General features: G+C 37.0%; 1 protein-coding gene across 1 annotated transcript; it reads right to left on the reverse strand.

Annotated features, from left to right (window-relative positions):
- Positions 1-1740: 1740 nt before the first annotated feature.
- LOC115220686 lies at positions 1741-2944 on the reverse strand. The gene is made up of 2 exons (XM_029790853.1): positions 2642-2944; positions 1741-2118 (listed from the first exon to the last, which is right to left on the reverse strand). The coding sequence occupies exons 1-2, from the start codon at positions 2942-2944 to the stop codon at positions 1741-1743; spliced, it is 681 nt and encodes a 226-aa protein (XP_029646713.1).
- Between the last annotated feature and the right edge of the window lie 5203 nt (positions 2945-8147).

The raw sequence follows: 8147 nt of genomic DNA on the forward strand, positions 1-8147 counted from the left end.
AAAGCACCAACCAATCATGGCCGCTGCCAGCCTCTCCTGGCACCTGTGCTGGTGGCACATAAAAAGCACCCACTACACTCACGAAGTGGTTGGCGTTAGGAAGGGCATCCAGCTGTAGAAACACTGCCAGATCAGACTGGAGCCTGGTGCAGCCGCCTGACTTCCCAGACCCTGGTCAAACCGTCCAACCCATACAAGCATGGAAAACGGACGTTAAACGATGATGATGATGATGATGTTTTCCTTCAGTTACACTAGGGTCTCCAGTTTGTTGACATAAACCCTCTCTTTCAGGTATCCCCACAAGAAAAAAATCTGGGTTAGCCAAGTCATTCATGTATTTGTAAAGTTAAGGATTTTATTAAAAATTGAAATCCATCAGTGGCTTTTGGGACACTCTGTATGTGTGTGTGTGTATAAGGGTGCATTGCTGTGAAGGTGCATGGCTCAATAGTTAGAGCATTGGGCTCACAATCACAAAGTAATGAGTTCCATTTCCACACCGGGTTGTGTGGCGCTCTTGAGCAAGACACTTTATTTCACATTGCTCCAATTCACTCAGCTGTAGAAATAAGTTGTGATGTTACAGGTGCCAAACTGTATTGGCCCCTTTGCCTTTCCCTTGGATGACATCAGTGGCGTGGAAAGGGGAAGTTAGTATTCATGGGCAACTGCTGGTCTTCCATAAAACAACCTTGCCCGGACTTGTGCTTGGAGGGTAACTTTCTAGGTGCAATCCCATGCTCATTCATGACTGAAGGGATCTTTACCCTTTTATATATATATATACAAATGGCTGAATGAATTATCCTTTGTTTACCGTTAACATGGAAAATTCAATAAACAGCTACCAGGGTAGCAAAATTCATGCAAGTAACAAAGATGTAGTGACCTATTCAAAGGTAGAAACTCCGGATTAATGTGCAGTAATTTGTGTAGTATAAGTAAATAAATGGAGTTGAATGCAGACGCTATTCAAATTCTTTTACTTTCAACATATGTTTCGAAAACAATATTGGTTTTATTCTAAAGGAATAAACGGTGTAAAATGCAATCTTCTCATCAGGAAAGAGAGAGAACCTATCTCTACAAGACATTATAACAATTTTGATGACTGCATATATATATATAATATAATATAATTTGGGTAGTAATCTCAAAACGTGCATTTCAAAGTTCTTATACAGTTCTTGGTTACTCTATGCCATCATTAAGAGCAGTGCTGTCAAAGTCACTCACTCACTGTTGCTTTTTTTTAAAATTTTTATCGAAGCATCATCCAGTGAGGCTGATTGCTTGGGCCAGCCTGACTACCCCTCTCCATCCCTCCTCATCCTCCATTAATGTTTTTAGGTCTTCAACTTGACATCCAAGATCTTCTGCAAGCTGTTCTATATATACTCTTCCGTGGTCTTCCAGCTGCTGTGGTACCATGATTTGGTGTCCACAGCAACACATTATTCACAAGTTCTTCACTTCTTCAGCAGTGGCCAACAAACCTCAATCTTCACTCTTGGACGGCTGATGAGAAACATTCCCTTATAACCGTGGTTTTATTGGGTGCTCCTTCCAAGAGATGTTGAGCACTGCATGTAAGATTCTGGTGTAGGCACCGTCCAGCATGCACCTATGTCTCTTGGTGAGAGTCCAAGTCAGAGATCCATATACAAACACAGATTCAACAACTGCTCTGAAAAATTGTCTTTCAATTTATCTGGTAGGGTTGATTTCCATATTGTTCTAAGACCATCTTTCGCTGCCCAATATTGTTCTAAGGCCATCTTTCCATATTGTTCTAAGACCATCTTTCCATATTGTTCTAAGACCATCTTTCGCTGCCCAAGCCTTAGCAATGCAAGATTTAATATCTTTTTCAGGGGACATAATATTGCTGCCATTTTTCAAGGGCTTCTGTTTGATGTTCCTGATTTCACCTGATGTGTTCAGGGTGATAAACTCTGTTTTCTTTTCATTCACATATAGTCTTATATTTGCAGCAGCATTTTCCAGGAGATGGAGTAAATGTTCAGTAGCTTTTGTGCTGTCTGTGAAGAGCACTCTGTCATCAGTATAACTGGTATCACTCAAGCAGGCTGCTGGATATTTTCTGCTTCTAGACTTTTGTAAAGTGAAACCCAGATCATTGTGTTAATCTATTGGGGTACACAATACTTAATCAAGACACAGGATGAACAAGTAAGGAGCTACTGTGCCACCCTATAGTACTCCTGCATGAACATCAAGGGAGTCAGCATTTCCATCTGGTGACTGCACTTTTGCTTAGGTGTTTTTATACAGCATTATTACTACATTTATTTTTCGTTTTTGGATTTGGTTTGCAAGATTCTTTATATGAGTTCGTGTGTTGAAGCATATTCTATTGTGTCTGGGGAGAGTAATTTTCTTTTTGTGCCTTATAATGTAACACACTCACTGGTAAAATTTCTACTTTTTTCTTATTTTTATTGTCCTAAAATTTTCGTTTTTGTTGCATCTTGAACTATTGAAAATGTTGCAAGATGCAACGAAAACGAAAATTTTAGGACAATAAAAATAAGAAAAATGTAGAAATTTTACCGGTGAGTGTGTTACATAATAAGGCACAAAAAGAAAATTACTCTCCCCAGACACAATAGAATACTGCATTTATTGTTTCGTCAGGGATTCCATATTCCGTAATGATTTCTGCCATCTTATCTCTGCGTACAGAGTCAAAGGCCTTGGAGAAATCAACAAAGAGCAGAACTGCATTAAGGTTTTTGGCTCGTACTCCTTCCAACATCCTCCTAACTGTGAGAATTTGACCAGATGTAGAGCGGGTCTTCCTCAATCCATTTTGATTTTTCTTAAGAACTCTTTCAATTTGAGGTTGGATTCGATTGAGTAGAAATGCATTATAAATCTTCACTACAATTGGTGTTAATGTAATTCCTCTGTAGTTCATTGCAAAGCCCAGATTCCCTTTTTTGAGGAAAGGCAGAATACATCCTTCTGTCCAGATTTTTATCTCACTTTGAGAAGAATGTCTTGAAATTGCTGGTTTTCTAGACTCCAGGAAGGATGTCGTCCAATCTTGCAGCTTTTTGAATATAAAACTGGAAAACTGAAAGTTAAAGCCAAAACTGAAAGTTAAATTTCCTTGTAAATGTTTACATCATGGTGAATACCTCCAAGCTGGCATTTATGTAGAAAACACTGGTGGTGCTGTTGTTGAGTGAAATGGCTCCTAGGAGAGGTTAATGAAAACTCAAGTGTTATGTATAAATGCAGGCTACATCCTGTAGGTTTCTGTTATACTTAAATCATATGGTATATTAGAATATTTAAAAGAGCAGAGCATTAATGTTGCAGTCCATTGAATAAGGTACTGTTTAGTATTTTTTAAATTATCAATATATTTTTTCATTACTATATTTCTGACCAAAATACACCCCTCATGAGTTTCAATTAAATTCTAAAATAATCATGAATTTAGGCTTGTTTCATTAAATAACTCTAACTTTTTTACTTTTTCTCGATATCTCCCTATTTTCCGTAGAAAAAGCTTTAAATTTGGAATCAATGCTTAATAACATGAAACTCCTATCCATTTTCAAAGTTGAAGAAAAATCGTTGCCGAAAAAAATGTGGAAAAAAATCTCCCAAAATTCACTGAGTTGAGATATCACTTCAAGCAATGTTGGATACTATAACCCAACTATTTACAAAGTGAAATCACATGTTTTAACAAATGTACCAATGAGATTTGGGTTCAAATTTACATTTAAATAACAATAGGTTCTCTTGGCCGGTTACGGCCGGGTTGATATTATGAACCAAAAAATTTTTCGGCCGGGTTGCAGTTTAGAACTTTTTCTTTTCTCTGTTTCATAGTGCATGTTCTGTCTTTGAAATGCAAGAACTACTTGTTAACAAGAATGCATGGTGCCATACTAACATCGTTTCCTTCGTTCCTTTTATTTTCACTTTGTGAAATAAACTAATAGGACATTATGAGGTAATCTAAGCAGATTTTGGTTTGAAAGAGAAAGCCTTGCTTCTTAGATATATTTTGGTGTTACATATTCTACACTTTCACAACTGGAACTGGAACTGTTAAAGAGGCTGCATTGTGAGGTGTGTTAATTCAACGAAGGTTTCTTTATTTAAATTTTATTTTTTCAATGCAGTCAACAATGTTTGATGCTTGTAGTGGATGTTCAGCCTCTGATATGCAAAAAATATTCACTGTGTACCTCTAAACTAGGGGCTAGCAAAATAGTCAGTGTTGACCCTTGCTAGGTCTATGTGGCTATCCAAGTGAATTGATCTTAAACATTCTACTTATTCTCAACAACTAAAACCTTTAAAGTACCCAGGTCCTGGCAGTGTCTTTATTCAACAAAGGTTTGTCAATCAGATTCGCTACACTCACGGAGTGGTTGGCGTTAGGAAGGGCGTCCAGCTGTAGAAACACTGCCAGTTCAGACTGGAGCCTGGTGCAGCCTCCTGGCTTCCCAGACCCCGGTCAAACCGTCCAACCCATGCTAGCATGGAAAACGGACGTTAAATGATGATGATGATGATGATACCTTTTTTTTTATATTGTTTTCCAATTTTCTTATCTTTTTCATGTTGTCTTGAGTAATTAATATCAGTAACAGCCACTCTGCCTCTCATAATACAAACAGGTTAACTTGTTTTTTTTCTCAGAAGTTGTGTCTGTCTTAAAGAGAAGTCCTTTCTTTTCAAATACAGTTTTTACTGTATTGTGAATAGGTTTGTTGTAATGAGGGATCAACGGAAAGTGTAAACCCTTGCTTCTGGAAACTTTATAAAGGTTTTAAATTGTAAATTACTATAAATTAATTAACCATCTTTAATTTTTAGTACCTAATGATTACTTATAATTCTGTTTAAGAATGGCAACCAGTTCAATAGTAATAGTGGGGAAAGGAGTTCGGAAAATTCACAAAATCTGAGTTTTTCCTTTACTCTTTTACTTGTTTCAGTCATGTGACTGTAGCCATGCTGGAGCACTTCCTTTAGTCAAGCAAATCAACCCCAGGACTTATTCTTTGTAAGCCTAGTACTTATTCTATTGGTCTCTTTTGCTAAACCGCTAAGTTACGGGGACGTAAACACACCAGCATCAGTTGTCAAGCAATGATGCGGGGTGGACAAACAGACACACAAATACACACACACACATATATATATACATATACATATACATATATACGACGGGCTTCTTTCAGTTTCCATCTACTAAATCCACTCACAAGGCTTTGGTCGGCCCGAGGCTATAGTAGAAGACACTTGCCCAAGGTGCCATGCAGTGGGACTGAACCTGGAACCATGTGGCTGGTAAGCAAGCTACTTACCACACAGCCACTCCTACACCTTCATAACTTTTAGGAAAATGGGGTTTTTTCAATGAAATTTTATACAAATACCTTTCAAACAGCATATATTACAATTATAAACTAATTTGTGGGGTAAATCTTTTCCCAGGGGTGGGGAGAGGACTTTGGAAAATTCACAAATTCGAGTTTTTCCCTCATAACTGTATGTGTGTGTGTGTGTGTGTGTGTGTGTGTGTGTGTGTGTGCGTGTGTGTATGTGTGCGTATGTATATATATATGTAAATATGTATGTATATAATATATATATATATAATATATTTATGTATGTATGTATGTATGTATCTATCTATCTATCTATATATATATATATATATATATATAGAGAGAGAGAGAGAGACAGACAGACAGACAGAGACAGATAAAGTAATAATGACTGCATGAGAATAACGACGAAGGGTTAAAAAGCATAAAAATAATTGAAAATGAAACAAAATTGAAGGCAAAACACTAAAAATTATTGAAAGTGGGTAGAAATAAACACTAAGTAATGTAGTAGTACTATGCTAGGGTATCTGTAGAAAATTGAATGGGATTTCGGAATATAACAATGTAAAATTCGGATCTTGGGAATTTTCTGAAAGTCCGCTCCCCACCTCAAGATTCTCCCCACTAATTTCTTTATAATCGTAATGTGCGTCAGTTGAAAGGTATTTATATAAAATTTCATTGAAAAAAAAACGCCATTTTCCTAAAAGTTAGGAATTTGTGAATTTTGAGTGGTTAATTTTCTGAACTCCTCTCCCCACCCCATTGGAAAAAGTTTTCCACACAAATTTCTTTATAATCGTAATATATGCCGTTTGAAATGTATTTCTATAAAATTTCATTGAAAAAACCCCATTTTCTTAAAAGTTATGAGGGAAAAACTCAGATTTTGTGAATTTTCTGAACTCCTCTCCCCACCCCATTGGAAAAATTTTTCCACATAAATTTCTTTATAATCGTAATATATGCCGTTTGAAATGTATTTCTATAAAATTTCATTGAAAAAAAAGCTCATTTCAATAAACTGTCCATCACTTAACTTTTGGCACCCTTTTTAGAGTTGCTTTGTATTATTGCTAAAATGAAGAAAACATTTCCTGCCCTTTATTTTCAACACATTTTCTCCCCCTTTGTGCTCATCACATTTACAACAGGACAAAAACATTCAGATGTCTTCTCTGCTTTTTTTCTTCTCCCATCCTTTCCCCCATTCAGTTTCGTTATTTCATTTATAAAGCAGCATCTCCTTTAAAACATTTGACCCGAATGGATATTGGCATTTTTTGTTTTTGCCTTCTGAAGTACTTCAGCATTCAAAAGTAACTTGTATTTGGAAGTGAAGTGCTAATTGTATGTATGTGTGTATGTATGTATGTATGTATGTATGTATGTATGTATGTATGTATGTATGTATGTATGTATGTACGTACGTACGTACATACGTATGTATGTATGTATGCATGTATGTATGTATGTATGTCGTTATTCAGTTTACTTCAAAATTTTTTTACCAATAGAGAAAGAACCAGTTTCTAACCTAGATCCAAGGTTCCTTCATTGGAATTTCAACATCAACAACTGGGTATTTTTGTATGTATGTATGTGGAAATTTGTATGTTTTATCTATGTATTCTCATGCATCATCATCATCATCACCATCGTTTAACGTCCGCTTTCCATGCAGGCATGGATTGGATGGTTTGCCTGAGGACTGGCAAGCCAGAAGGCTGCACCAGGCTCCAATCTGATCTGGCAAAGTTTCTACAGCTGGATGCCCTTCCTAATGCCAACCACTACAAGAGTGTAGTGGGTGCTTTTTACATTCCACCAGCATGGGAGCCAATCAGGTGGCGCTGGTAATGACCATGCTCAAATGGTGCTTTTTACGTGCTACTGGCATGGGAGCCAGTCAGGCAACACTGTAAATGATCATGATCGAATGGTGCTTTTTACATGCCACCAGTTGGGGTGCTGGATGGACCATAGGCTTTTGTGTGCTAAGGTGAATTCTGTTGCCAAGCCTAAGGTTAGAGCAAACAAGGACACGTTACCTAAACGAATCGATGTCAGTAAACTTAAGATTCCGTCAGTACAGAATGAGTTTGTGAGTGAGATAAATAATTTGCCCTGTGAGGAAAATTGTAATTTGTTCAAAGAGTCAGTCTATGAGATTTGTAGTAACATTCTTGGTTTTGTCATGAAAAAGCACCAGGATTGGTTTGGTGATAATGAGGAAGAAATTGATCTTATCTTAGAGGAGAAGCAAAAGGAATTCAACATGTTGTAAAATGCTGACTTTTCAAGGAACAAGGACAATGGTTACACATTTCAAGGCAGTAAAAGCAACAGTACAGAGGAAGCTGAAGATGATGCAGAAAAATTGGTGGAGTGATAGATGCGATGAAATCTAAGAAGCTTCAAATGCTAATAATTCCAAGCGTTTTTACTCTCTCTTGAAAAAAGTTTATGGTCCAACTTCATCAATGGTTGCTCCACTTTGAAGCAAGGATGGCACAGAATTATTAAGAAATCCTAAAGATATTGTTGGGAGATGGAAAGAGCATTTTGATGAGTTGCTCAATAGATCCACTGAAGTTGATTACTTTGGTCTTGATAATATATCTGGAAGACCAACAAAGCATCCTTTAGCAGAGGTTCCAAACCTGATGGAAATAAAAGCTGTGATCGGAAAATTGAACAATGGAAAGGCTCCTGATATGGATGGATTAGGTGTAGAGATATAGAAACACGGTGGTG

The sequence above is a fragment of the Octopus sinensis genome, linkage group LG1 (genome assembly GCF_006345805.1).
Source record: "Octopus sinensis linkage group LG1, ASM634580v1, whole genome shotgun sequence".
Lineage (NCBI taxonomy): Eukaryota > Metazoa > Mollusca > Cephalopoda > Octopoda > Octopodidae > Octopus > Octopus sinensis.